Source organism: Eurypyga helias, unplaced genomic scaffold, assembly GCF_000690775.1.
Source record: "Eurypyga helias isolate BGI_N326 unplaced genomic scaffold, ASM69077v1 scaffold22640, whole genome shotgun sequence".
Lineage (NCBI taxonomy): Eukaryota > Metazoa > Chordata > Aves > Eurypygiformes > Eurypygidae > Eurypyga > Eurypyga helias.
The window spans coordinates 18085-31753 of record NW_010226590.1 but is presented as its reverse complement, the minus strand read 5'-3'; the positions used below and the strand labels follow the sequence as shown (position 1 = coordinate 31753).

Here is a 13669-nt window from a genome sequence, read left to right as displayed (position 1 = left end):
TGCTGTGCAGACTGACCATGATGAGCCTCTGCAGCAGACTCCTGGGGTAGGAAGGGCAGCAGACTCTAGTTCTAAGTACAACAGGCTTAAAACAATTTCCCCTCTCCATGAGTTTTTGTACACCTCAGTTCCCTAGCCTTAAAAAAAGGAAAGCACACAAGTTGAACAATTCTTCCGCCAAAACCAAATCTTCAAGGATTTCACTGGCAGAGACTCCCTCCAGAGGGAGCTTCGGGATCACACTACCACCCAAGCTCCAAAACCAGCTCTGTCCTCCTGCTGTCTGGAAGGACAACAGGAATTCTAACTATTTAACATTTTACATCGTGTTCAGATTTACTCAGCGTAAAGTGCTGAATTTCTCTGACGAAGGCCACAACCCTGCGCTTTGTTGCTGTGCTCAAACAGGACCCCCAGCAGAAAGGCACAAGAGCACACAGGCCACCAACAGACCCTGCTGGGTTCTTCCTTTCCTGCAGCAGGATTTCTTTCTGCAGTCCCCTACCACAGGCCCAGCAACTCCCACATAGAAAAGCAGCAAAATGCACCTAGAAGTGACTAGTACTTTGCTTCCCTCAGGCATCCAGGGAAGAAGTCTGCTTCTGTGGTTAAAGAACAAAGGAATTGCACCGATTTTATTGAAATGAATTAATTTGTGCTTTAGCCCATGACTTGATTACTCCAGGACTAGCCAGACATGAGCGAAGAGACTGGCCTTGCAGACACATAAGCATGCTGGAACCTGCGTGAGGCCACATCCAATCTTGTAACGGACACAGCTGACATCATGGACTCCAGTGCAGCTGGAGTCCTCTGCATGGCTGTACCAGCACGATGTTCCAGGCGCTGTTTGGATGAACAAGAAATACTTACCTGAGGCCATACCACTGCATGGAAAACTGCATCAATCTCTTCCACACTGAAGCTGTAGGTCTCGTAATCGGAAAAAAACTCCGCCACAAGCTTGAGTCCGAGACGTCTCAAATTCTTCAGTGGATTAATCAGCCTAGGTTGGATCTGTGAAAACAAAACAAATCCCCAGTAAGGCCTCTGCAGAACAACTACTAACTACTTGCTCTGAAATTAAACACAGCAATTCACTGACCACAGGCACAACCTTTGCTGGAACTGTCACAATGTTGTTCCTTATGCTCTGGTAACTTGTTCACATAGCAATCTACATCTCACAGCTGACCTCAGTTTTCCCAAGAGGTTCCTGTTCCTGCACTAAGTCTGTTGCACAGGACTCCTTCAGCCCATGGAACTCCATGCTGACAGGTGTGAAGTAGCACCTGCCCTTTCTGGACTAAAGGGAGAAAGCTACACCACAGTTACATTTCCAGCCCTGACACTTAAGTAATTCTGTTCTGCACAAGGAAGGACCCAAATCAGCTCTCGAAAGCTAAGTTGTACTTTGCATACTGAAATCTGCTGGGAAGAAATCAACAGGCAAGGAGAAGGGGGAGGAATAGACAAGAAAGACAGTGAACCACCTCCTCCAACAGCACGGGGGAGAGTATAGCATTTGGTGACAAGAGGATGCTTCCTGTACCCATTTAGCAGACACATTCCATAGCATTTATTGGGGAATACATTTCTGTAAGGAAATCAGCCACACAGCTAACCATGAAGTTATTTATTCATGCACTGCTGCATTCTGACTCCTCTCCCTGAGAAGAGTCTTGACTTGAGAAGCCTAAATGATTTCCATACTGTGCAATGCAGCTCACAGCACAAACACGAAGTAGCTCCACAGCACAGAGGTGCTGAACTCCAGTCCCAGAAACAACAGAGCCATGTCAGAGCAAATAAAGGCTGCTGTCAGGGGCTGGAGCTATGTCTTTGGCTCCTCAGGGCCTCCAGTACTTACGATCCACCACACCTAATAAATACTTCTATGTCTTACTTTGCAAAGGGGCTTTGGTGTCAAAGCCTCGCTGAAAGACATCACAGTTTTTTTATTTGATGTACTTATGGACTTCTGAAATCAGAGATAAAAAGACTGAGGAGACGGTGGAAAAAGGGACCAAATGTGCTCTTGCCAAGGGCCTCCCAAGCTGTGCTGAATGCATACTAATGGTGTGCCATCAGCTTCCATGCAGCAAATGAGCTGCTTGAAGAGCCGAAGAAAGCACCAACCAGGCTGCTATTGCTAATGATGACCCCCAAATGAAGTAATTTCAGGTCTCCTACTGTTCAATGAGAACAAGTCTCTGAGAGGACAAATAAACCCAGCACTGAACACAAGCAGGAAACAGTAAAAGAATAACTTTGCTTAAAACAGTCAAGTTGATGTTTAACTCTCCAGGCAGTATCAGGCTGCAATAAATTACTCTCAAACTCCAAGAATGCCTTCTAATCATTAGCCAAGATAAACACATTTCTCACACTCTTCCTTGAGCTTTTAACATCTCATGGGCTAATGAAGTGCTAAATTAAGTTCAGACGAATGACAGACTGTCACTCCACGTGTTACACAATGATGACAGGATTTCCCTGGCAAAATGTGACTATCCCAGCAATGAACAAAGCAGCTTTTCAAACTCCTTTCCCAGTTTAAAACATGTAGGCACATGCAATCCATCGCTTAAGTGACGCTGTGGGATGCTGCTGTCCTAAAAGTTGCTCATCCCCTTCATAAACGAAGGTAGTTACAAGGTTCTGTGCAGCTTGCAGGCAACTATGGGACCTTGGATGCTGCCTGGCTGCAAGGGCTTGCTGTGTCTGATGGATTGCTTTCAACACAATTTCTAACCTCGAATGCTCACGGAAGGGTCTTGGCAAGAACACGCGAGCCTGGTGACAAAACATTCATTACCTAGCACCACTTGCTCAGTCTATCCTCACATAATTCCTTTCAACACACCACTTGCCCAGTCTGTCATCTCCTAAGTCCTTTCAACACCGCAGCAATGATGATGACTGTGCAGTTTGCTTGTTTCACATCTAATATACGATCAGGCTCTGCACCAGACCAGACTCGAGCTTTCCTTTCCCTATCTGGATTGAAGCCTGGAAAAGGCACAGGTTTCAGAAAGACAGAAAGCCTGGCTCAGTGTCACAGCTTCCAAAGAGCTGGCAACAGAACCCCTGAGCTAGCTGGGCTAGAGGGGTCTCTGCACTGCTCTCCTGGGCACAGGGCAGCAGTAATGCCCCATCTTTAGGTGCAGTCAACCTTTAGCAGAACGTTTTCCTCACCTGACCCTTCATGCGTGTAAAGCCACTGCACAGCAAGGGAAAACACATTCGCGGTGCTCTGCGGACACCTGGCTGAGACCCTAACTGGGACACTGGATTAGCATCACTACTCCTTCATACAGAGCTTGACCATGCTTCCAGTGTGCTGAAAGCACGGCTGGTGGCCATGTTCTCCCTGTGCCCCATGGCAGGAGACAATCAGCAGATAACCACTGTGATCATCCACAATGCCGAGCTCCCCTGGGGTGTGGTCCAGCAACAAAACACCTCAAAGACAAGTTTTGCTCTGAAGTCCTCAGGCAAGGAACTTTAAACCCTCTCTTTCTCCTGCTCTAATCTTTGCAGCCAAGAAACTACATCTTTAAGGCCAATTTTAACCTCCTGCCCTAGGATCTTGTTAAGTCCTTACAACAGATCATTTAGCTCTCCCTCATGCCCATCTCTCCACAGAGCAAGCAGGTAATAAAGCACAGAGATCACCTCCAACTCTCTCAGATACAGTAATTCAAACAAAAATGTAGTCCAAGGCAGCTTTCAAAATACATTAACTCCACCTGCATTGCCTGAGGATCCCTGCAGCACTTTCAGACAAGTATCACTGGCCTCTATTTTGACAGCTAACTGCTAAGCTTCACAAGCTTCACTCCACGTGGGCATTAACCTTACCTTTACCTGAACCAGCAAAGGTGTGTGCACAGGTGCAATCTAAGGAGGAGGGTAAGGAATCTAATTTACATGTTTGTATACTGTCTGTGTGTATTGTACCTTCTCTCTTCGCTGGAGGATGGAGGACACCACAGCCGTCATGCAGAGCAGAATCTGTAGAATTTCAGGCAGGTACTGATGGATCAAATGTCCCATGTTTTTCAACACAACCTCGAGACCGTTGAAGAGGCTATGCTGACGTCCAAGAGGCAAGACTTTGGCTAAATCCAGCTCTGACATACTTCGAAGGACTGCAGTCTGGCAAGGCCCTGCAACAGGCAAAGGGACAGGAACTTATCTAGAGAAGCACCAGGAAGATACCCACTACCAAAAATAACTTTCAATGAAAAACAGTATAATCTGGCCCTAATTTACAGACCCTCACATTCAGCTTTTTAAATAAGGGCGGCTCTGGGTCTCCATCTCTCTGACACTCTGGTATCTCCCACTGCTACAGTATCAGAGCACTTCAGAACCTCTGTTTATTGCCATCATACTCAGGCTAGCCTACGATGCCAGCGATTGCTCATTCCTGGCCTGCCACAGCTTACATGCACAGCTGTGGCAAGTCATTCAGTGTTTCTGACCTTGGACCTGTAAAACAGAGCAAGCATGGTTTCTAAGGAAAAGCTCAGGGGAACCTCAGCCCTTATCAGAAGTTTACTTTCACCCTTTCATCCTTCCAAGGCACTGTTAAGAGACAAATGGAAGCACATAACCCTATTAAGCGTATTTACCCCTCCACATCTCTACAGGTCAGGAAGTACCATACCCCCAGGTTCTACTGCCCGTACCTACCATTACTGAATTGCTTCACTGCTTCAAAGAGTAGATCCAAGAACATCCGTATCTCTTCTGGCAGCGAGCCAGCAAGGAATCGCAGGACGATTGACATGCGAGTGCCGGCTGAAGACTTGCCCTGTGTTTTGCTCCCCGTTTTGTTTCTCATTCTGCCATAGAGAATTCTTCAAAAGCCAAAAAGAGGTTGCATTAGTTTTCGGCAAGCCATCCGTTTCCTAGCCTCTTACTGCGCAGGAGAAACTCTGTTTAGAATTAGCCTCTAGTCAGGGCAAAGCTGAGTGGCAGTCCCCGCTTCCGCGTCTCCACCGAATCACTGCACAGCGGCCGAAACCACCCCAGTGAAAGATCAGCTTCTGCTACTACAACGGAAGCTTTGCTGGAGACTTCAGGTGTGAAACCAGTTATCTGCACATAATTTGCCTCGCTCTGTAATAAGTGGCAATACTCAGTGAGCTGAAATGTTCTCACAGTTCTCTATAAGCCTTAGCAGAAACGCTATTTACCAAAATGTCAACATCATTTGTGTAACACATTACATGAAGCTGTTAATAAGGAAGCCATATAGAACATCACAAAAATCAGGCAAACTATACCATTAGCCACAGGTTTATCTCAACTGTTTAAAATGCGAGGCAGCAGCACTACATTTCTGCTCACAGTACTTTGACATGAAACTTTTGAACCTGCACTTCACGACACACCTCATAAGAACAGGGATGAGGTACGGTCGATGTTCCATCTGTACTACGGCAGTCTCCTCAGAAATACTGAAATGGACTATTTCTTCTTTAAAACTCTTGTCCTCCAGCAGCCTTTGCAAGTTCTCCCTGAGAGTAATAAACATTGAGGGCAGACAGGGGTCATAAAAATAAACAGATAGACACACACACATGCATCTATATCTACCTACCTATCAAATCTATACTGTATGTAAAATATTAAAGTAATATGTTCCCACTCTTTTATCAACAGATATTAAGAAAGACAGCAAGTTCTAGCTAATCTCGTAGGAAAGTATCTCCTGGACACATTGTGAAGAGATTATTCAACCACAAGCTACAGTTTTATGCTGTTACTTTTTCTGGGTGGTTAAATCATTAGTACAATCTGAAAACAACGCAACCACTAAACACACACTCTTCTGGGACAGAATAAAAGCGTTGCTATTTTCCTGAAAACAAAAAAGAGACACTGACCAACCTCAAGACCTTATTTCCTGTTTTAAATAGGAAATATACAGCTGGCTAAAATTAAAATTTATACATACATCTTCACCAAATACAGGAAAGCCTCTCTCTTTGAGGCAACTGACCCCAAGCAGGCTTCTGATATGACAGCAGGCTCATTCCCCAATGCTAAAATAATATAAAAGCTTTCACCTGTATGGCAGTAGATGAGGATGCTTGTAAGTCATGATACAGTCAAGAGCAACTCTCTGTACATTCTGGTCTTGATGGGACAGTAACTGCAATTGACAAAAGAAAGAAAATGAGTCCCTGTCTAGAAGACAGAAGTGCTTACCAAAACCAGCAAAACAACCCAAAGGCTCCAAGCTCAGGCAGGTTTTGGAATAACTTATCAAAATCAAAACAATGTACATGTTGCCAGTACAAAGCCAAGATACAAACACACAGCTGTCCCTCATAAAAAGCAAACATGGTTGCTGGTAGTTCATGCATACTTCCCCCCCATCTACACAGGATAGTTATAATATTTGAGCTTTCATAATTGGCTTTCGGGCCACTGCCAGCTTGCGTTTTCAACCTCCAAAACCAGTTACCAGCTGTGTACCTGGGAAGGCTGGATTAAAAAGCAGACCACCCCAGACACCTGCATTTCCTTTCTGTGACAAATACAAAATACTCAGAAGACCTGATACGCAAAGTCTTACTGAGATGTGCCCTCTCTTGAAGATGACCCCAGATAACCCAGGCACTAAGAAAGAGAGATCCGTTCCCCACGTGGCATCTTTATCAGTTCTTCACTCTCCTACCAAACAGCACAGGCTACAGTCATTGAAGGCTACTTCACCATGACATCCCTGTGCCAGATGGACACACCAGCCACATCAATACGTACGCTAAGATGCAGAAGTGGCAAACAGTAAGTGATGATGTAATCTCTCTTATGGCAGGCTGTACTTCACATGCTGTTTTGACCTGTACACACTATTTGCCTAAGAATAGAGGCAAGCAAACACATGGACCAACCCTTTTCCTAAGCAAAACCCTGAGGCTGACTGAAACAGAGTGGATGTTCATTAGAGATTCTCAAATTTGGAGACTAATGAATGGACCTTCCAACTCCCAGACCTGTTGCCAAGTGAAACACAGGGAACTAACAGGTTTGGACTATTTAATGGAGCTCTACAGCTTACTGACCACAGACTCAGCAAACACAAATTGGGAACAATTACAGCTAACCCCAATGATCTGAAAAAAATCCACAAATCAGGAGCCAACAAAACACAGTAAAATTAATAAAATACCCTTTTAAGGAGATTAGGATAAAGGCTTAGAATTCCTCTTCAGTCATATTTTTGACAATTCCTTCAGGGAAATCCATCAAAAAAGAATCTTACAAAACTGATTATTCTTCAAGAAGAAATTCTGTTTTCTTTTTCTGATGCCAAATGATCTGTTGCTCAGACTGACCATACGCTTTGTAGACACAATACTGTAGGACAAGGACAAATCTCTCAGGTGTTCCCTAAGCTTTGGATTCAAAATCCTCTACCAGATCCTGCTGTGCAAGTGGAACAGACTCCCTCTACAGCCACTCCTCCACATTGCCAAAGACTACTACTTGTCTGCTCCCAGATCTGTTTGCATGAGCCACTCCTGGCAAACTAAGCCAGGTATCTCAAGCAGGTCTTTGCTAAAGGGGCTCATTTCAAGTGAAGCCTGCTAGGAAGCCCTCTCCAGGACAGCTCCTTTCTCAGCTACCACCGCTGGGTACAGAAAATGACAGGTTTCTGCAGTCTCAGACACTGCATTCAAATAAGAAAGTTCATTTCTCAGCAGTATTCTAAAAGCCAGCAGATAGCATCACCTGGGTATATAACGCGTGCAACTTCGGCTCCAGATACAATGCACGAGGATTCGAGAATTTAGAGAAAACTTGTAAGTGGGCTATTAGTTGCCTGTAAAACAAAACAAAACAATTATTTTAAGTGACCAGAAGAGACAATGCCGTGTTATCATACACAAATGATGAACTTCGAATAAAACTGATTAACAAGAAAGGAAAAAAAACCACAACAAAAGAGGTCTACAGGCTTCCATTTCAGTGACATGGCCAGATGCATCCTGCTCCCTCTCCTAAAGCAGCTCCTTCCAGATGTCACTTCACTGCTCAGAGAAGGCCATCTCCTCAGCAGCACTACACAGGCTCAGCTTTTCATGATCAAGGAATACAGTCAGGATGCAGCTTACTACTCTCTGCCAGCCCAGCCTGGAACACCAAAAAGGTGAATTTACCTCTATTTATTCACTTCTCTTTAACTGGTGCCCATTTCACTCCTATCAACACAAAGGGCTGTATTTAGCCACAGACTGTGCTGGACTTATGCTGGGCTGCAAGCAGAGATGGGAATCAGCTCTTCTAGAATTGGCTGTGTCACCCCACATCTGCCCCACCTCCTCTTCGTGGGAGGGTAGAGAGGTCACCAGGGTAAGAAGGTGTGAGATCTCCTCTACCGTACGTGTTGTGGGGCTGGCAGAGGCTGTCCTCACCCAGCTGCTCTCCCTCGTAGTTTACACTCAACTCCCCAGACACTTAGCTGGGCCACCCTCCTCCATGGTTGGGCTCTAAGGATGAGTGCAAGATGGCTTTCAGCAACCCCACGCTGAACATGGGGAAGCTGTGGGTCCTCCCACTGCCTCAGCCTGACCTTGTGGGCCACAGGGTGCAGCCCCACAAGAGTTCACCTAGCCCAGCACAGGCCTGACTGCATGACCTGCTCAGGGCAAAGACAAAGGGAGGCCACTCCAGCACTCATTAACACATCTCTGGTAAATCTTTCATGCCTTTGTTATTGCTACCAGGAACCAGTGCTTCCACTTAAGTGCGTGGGCATTTTGAGATAGAAGTTGAAAAAAAATCTTGGACTGTCACTGCGCTTTAATTGCTGCTAACTTCCAATTCCAATCTGGGACAAAATGAAACACCTGTAAAACACCTGGGATTAAATGACAATTCAGGTTATGTATCAAACACTTGTGTTCCAACATATGAGGTGGCATCTTGAAGTTCTCTGTCATTACAAGAGCCAACCTTTGCAGAAAAAAGTGGCAAAATACAAATCTTCGATGCATCTGCAATGGACAATTTGCAATTTGACAGATGTCATCAGGGTAAAAAGACTGACTGGAGAAATTGTGGAGAATTCATACACTTTTCTCCATGTATTCAGTACTGCAAGCAATGACATTACAACAGTATGTAGCTTCAGCCTAAAACACTGACCAATAAAAATGTTTGTCCCTCAGAAGATGACGGGGTCCAAGATGTGTAAGAGGTAGGCAATGGCCAAATCCCAGTATTAAAATACCTAAATGAATAGTCTCATTTTAAAATGTTTGGCAATGCCCATGTTTTTAAGACCTACAGATACACACAGAGAAGCCAGGGGAATGCAGGTACAATGGCCTCCAAAAACTTCAGAATTACTTCAGAATACCTCACAATTTTTGCTTAAAGTAACACAAACCACAGACAGTCAGCAAGTAATGAAATAACAATAAAGCCTGGGCAGGATCTCTGGATATTTAGTACTGTACAGGTGGAGTTTCTGACTCTAAAGTCTTTACAATCCACTGAAAAATTATGAAGTGCAAGCAAAAGAAGAAAACTAATATATATAAAAACACAGCTTTTATCTCAACATGAGCTGCTGAATCTGCCTTTCCATGAAAGCACTAGCAAGGGAAACCTAAAAATACTTACTTGGCAGCAGCTCTTCTCGTTTTCTTTTTTGGTAGTCCTACAGTAATCAGTTCCCCTTCTTCCTTTTCTTCTTCCTCCTCCTCCTTCTCCATAGCAACATCATTCACCTCTTCACCAGGTATTTCTTTTGCTGCTACTGCACCGCTAGTTTTCTTTCTAAGATCCTGAGATGGAGCCACTAACGAATCTGCTGGGTAGTACTCGTTTCTTTTTAAGGGGGAAAAAAAGTAAAAGAAGTAAGTAAGCAAGCTGCATAGCATTTTTAAGGGTTTCAGGGCAAGAACAACTAAAACCTCCACAATCCACCACTCTCATTATTAATGGCACTGTGTCTTGGGACACTGTATGGCTAAAATTTCCTAAAGAATAGTGTTTCAGCAAGAATATGGTGCTCTGCCCTGGAGGTGCGGAGACATAAGGCAGTGACCAGATACACTAAAGGGGGTGGGAGGTACCTGGTGGAGGGAAGAGACACATGAATCACTGCATTACTAGAGGTCTGAAGAGGTTTTGTGAAGGGCACAGGGGTTGCGTTTCTCAAGTGGGAAGGTGAACAGTGAGTATGGCAGTGTGAGAGTAAGGAAAACAACCTGCCAGAGCATGGTTCAATTCTTCCAGGAAGGCAAGCAAAACACAGGTTTTCTAATCACAGAAAAGGAGTATCAGATGCCTTCCCCTGCCATGAAATCACATCTACCCCACGTGCATCACACGATCTGATATGCGCACACATGCAAGCACACCACTGCTCTCCCTCCAGCAGCAGCAAACTGAGTAAGCCTAACAAAACCAGCATCTTCCCCACACTGGGAGAATACATTTTGGTCTGTGACTCCAAATTAAAATGTATTTTCACTTTTTTAACAAAAGGAACTTCATTTCCACTGAAATCACCCCCTAACAGAGCAAGGAGGCTATGACGACAGCAAGTCAATAAATGAGAGACTGAGCAGCAGACCCATACTGCCAGGTTCATTTCAGCCTGCTTCTTGTGTGATGTTTCTGACAAAATCCACTTTTAAATCAAAAGGTTATCTTAACTGGAAACAGACATCTCACCAGCCAGGCATTCAGGAAGCAGAAAACTGTAATGGCACAGCCATAGTCTTAAAGTTCAGCAGCACACTGAAAGCTACGTGTCCTCTCACACAGGAGTTCCACTTACCTAATAAATCGCAGAAGAAGTGGGGAAAGTTCCCTCGACCTAGGCTCCACTCTGTCTGGAAATTTATCCAGTGCTTTCCACAGTAGAAAACGGAAGTTTGTGTGGTCCAGCCGCTCGCTGCAATCGGTCCTAGTCCTCAGCTGCTCCAGGAAGACTGTCCCCACCTCTCCTTCTGGCATCTTCTCGCTTTCTGTTTCAGCAGTGCTTTCGTCCTGTTCATCCAGTTCGTTTTGCAGCTCCAATTCTATAGAAGAGACGAAGAAAATCTCTTCGGGTCACTTCATAATTGCCAGCAGCACGGGATCAGTCCCCCAAGGCAGAAGTAATACTTTTGGCGACATGTACCTATTTAGGCAACTATACTGAACACGGACCTGAAAGACGCACGTTGCTCAAAGTGTTCTAGGACACCTTACAGCCCTGACACACCTCAATTATCTTGAATAACAGTCCACAAACGGCTGAGCGCTCATGGCTCTATCGTGGAATCAGACTCCACACACCCATAGGCAAGCCTCAAGAGCACACCCAAGAAAGACACTGTTTGCAGGAATTCCACTGAATCTATGGAGCAGAAAGACCATCAGCCCCATTACAGAGGTTTTGTCATTGCTCCCGATCCTAAATGGAGCCAGACTTATGCAGGGACGAACTGCTGCATGAATTCCCACAACCTGCAACTCCCTCCTCTAACACAGGGGCCTTTCCTATCTACTCCTTGGTATTCGAGACAGTTTTCCCCCAAGCCTCTCCATTCCTGCCCTGGTCATAACGCTGGCAGTCAAGAGCCCTGCTTCTGAACTCTCCCGTCACACCTAAATTTGTGGCACACAAAAACACAGTCATGTCATTCACGGTTATTACCCCGACAACGTTTAGGAGCTGTGACTTACCAGCACAGGTAGCAGCCCTCTCCAAATGTTCATATAAGACCTTCCAGAACTGTTTATTCTCCATTTCCTTTGCATGAGAACTAACAAAGCATAAAACAGCACAAAATTAAAAGGAAAATAAGGCAAGCCATGCACCACCAGGCAAGTCAACAACTAACATGGTCAGAGGCTTTAATCGCTGCTTTACTGTGGGTGTCCAAAGACAGGACATCTGCACGAGACAGCTGTAGCACTTCCTTGCCTTTAATCACAGTGTCAACTGTTATTAAAATAATCTGGTTGTATCTCATGACTTCAAATGAACTCAAATTGAGTAGAAATGTTCTCAAGCTTTCTACTGACTTCTGTACAGTAACATCACACAGAACCAAAGGAAGAATTAGCATGGACACATCTTTTGAAGAGCTGGTTTAATATTTTTTTTTATCAATTCACTAGTTTGAAGAGGAAAATCCCATCCTTTCTAATCATACAACAGAGGGGGAAAAAACCAAGAAGATAAGGTCATGCTGAAAGCAGACACTGATTTTGGTATTTAGCTCAGCTGTCACCATGGTAAGTCTTCCCAACTCTTTAGTAGGATTTAAAGGTTTTCCAGTAAGGACAGAAAAGTCAGAGACAGGGAAACTGAGAGGGACTTCTTGCTCCTTTAAGCATTTGTGAAATACTAATCGAATCCTGCTACCTTTGGCTCAAAACTCTGATGTTAGTTGACTATGTTGAAAATTCCCTTTAATAGTAAGAAAATCAAAAACTAAGCTAAAAAGAGTCTACACAGGTTGTGATTTATTTCAGATCAAATTTGTTTCAGATTTCACTTGAAGGTTTACATGCACTGATATCTCCAAATTGGACATTTTTACCTCACCTTTTGTTCACAGAACAATGGAAGGAAAGTTCTGTGAGACAAGGACAGAGTGCAGCATCCGACTGCATATACTCACGTTATGAGTTCAATTACAGGATCCCAGAGAGGGCTGAAGTTAATATAAAGCATTCCCAGTAAATACCGAAGAGGGACCTAGAATGACATACAATACCATCTTGTTGAGACGTAAAAAACAATAGTTGAAGACCAACCAACCTCCTTTTTTCCTCCCAAAGAGGAAACTTTGCTCAAGGAAGTTCTCAGAAGTACAAGTAACGAAGCAAGTCACACACACCATCATTCCTTGTCTCACAGCTGCATGCAGACATCTACAGCCATTTTACTCTAAGCTGCTCTGAGATCCAGTCGCCATCCCTACACAGCATGAATGTGCAAAAACCAGCTCAGCACAGCAGATGATCCAGATGTGCCTGCCTCCCTCCTGAATGTCAGGACTGCCACAGCAGCATTAGAGCCTCAGGAAGAGGAAAGTTGGCCCTGGAGGAGTCTTCGTTGCACTAGGCCTAGAGGCATGTCCTCTGCACTGGCTCCTTGCTGACCTGTATGCAGCAGGACTGACCTACAATTCTTCCTCACAGAAGCTTACAAGTTTAGAGAAGAAAAATTATACAGGTACAGCAACAGCCAGAAAAATAACAATAAAACCCCCAACCCTCCCACCAAATCCACAATCATATAACTAGTAAAATTGTGACCTTTCCAACACTGATCCCCGTTTTGCTCTGCAGCAGAGAAGATTCAACAGCCACAGGCACACAATGTTTTCACCCTGCAGCAGATCCAGAAGCCAGGCTCTCCAATGGCCACTGCGAGTCCGACCTACGTTCAACCACACTGTGGGTATGGCAAAGTCACGAACTGACATTTGCTCACGACTCATTTCTCCCTGGAATCATCTGCTTTCCTTCCCATGATATCAAAACCTGACTACTCTGGTTGTGGGCCATTTATCTAAATATCACTGTCATTCTACTAAATATCCAAGAGAAGACAATAGTCCCAAGGACAATGGGAGCTGTGATCCCTACTAACAACTAAGTTTTTAGAAAACTAATCTGGGAGCTAATTGAT

The 13669-nt window shown here is 44.6% G+C and overlaps 1 protein-coding gene across 1 annotated transcript in view; it reads right to left on the bottom strand.

Moving 5' to 3' along the window:
* Positions 1-13669, bottom strand: part of UTP20 (UTP20, small subunit (SSU) processome component, homolog (yeast)) — a gene marked incomplete at its 5' end in the record, with an annotated part of 60321 nt that overhangs the window by 28896 nt on the left and 17756 nt on the right. Inside the window, 10 exon segments of the mRNA XM_010153706.1 lie at positions 874-1017; positions 3964-4172; positions 4702-4868; positions 5406-5531; positions 6084-6169; positions 7756-7846; positions 9652-9858; positions 10817-11060; positions 11710-11789; positions 12654-12730. Coding sequence (XP_010152008.1) covers positions 874-1017; positions 3964-4172; positions 4702-4868; positions 5406-5531; positions 6084-6169; positions 7756-7846; positions 9652-9858; positions 10817-11060; positions 11710-11789; positions 12654-12730 — 1431 coding nt within the window.